Source organism: Verticillium alfalfae, genomic scaffold (assembly GCF_000150825.1).
Source record: "Verticillium alfalfae VaMs.102 supercont1.2 genomic scaffold, whole genome shotgun sequence".
NCBI lineage: Eukaryota > Fungi > Ascomycota > Sordariomycetes > Glomerellales > Plectosphaerellaceae > Verticillium > Verticillium alfalfae.
Window position 1 is genome coordinate 2,050,012 of NW_003315037.1, and position 459 is coordinate 2,050,470.

General features: G+C 71.5%; 1 protein-coding gene across 1 annotated transcript in view; it reads right to left on the reverse strand.

Annotated features, from left to right (window-relative positions):
• VDBG_02097 (conserved hypothetical protein) overlaps positions 1-459 on the reverse strand; it is a gene marked incomplete at both ends in the record, with an annotated part of 1,430 nt that overhangs the window by 450 nt on the left and 521 nt on the right. Inside the window, one exon of the mRNA XM_003007863.1 lies at positions 152-413. Coding sequence (XP_003007909.1) covers positions 152-413 — 262 coding nt within the window. The remainder of the gene's footprint in view (positions 1-151; positions 414-459) is intronic.

A 459-nucleotide genomic window follows, 5' to 3' on the forward strand; every position in this document is an offset into this window, starting at 1 on the left:
CAGCAGCGTCCTTGATGCGGAAACTGGCGCGGATTTTCCTCTCGAGCTCGTCCCGTCGCCTGGTCGCCCTCCTGCGGGCCCCACACGCGCCGCACGAATGCCGCTGGCGCCGTCGGGGCCGACCTCCTCGTGGGCGCGCGGGCCGACGTACCAGGTCGTGTTCTCGAGGGCGTCGTGGGCCTGGCTCGCGACGTCGCGCTGCACGCGCTTGACGACGTAGCCCTGCGCCTGCATGCGCTTCAGCACGTCCTCGGTCGGCTCGGTGCCGACGTTGTCCTCGGCGTTGAGGCGGTGCAGGTGGCGGCGCAGCTTGGCGTCGCTGAGCTCGCCGCCGCTGAGCAGGATGATGGTCGTGAGGAGGGTGTAGAAGGCGACGTAGCCGCCTCGCCTCGGCGTCTGGCGTCTTGGATGGCCTCAGGAGGGGGGGGCGCGGTGGCGGCGGCAGCGCCGAGAGAGATG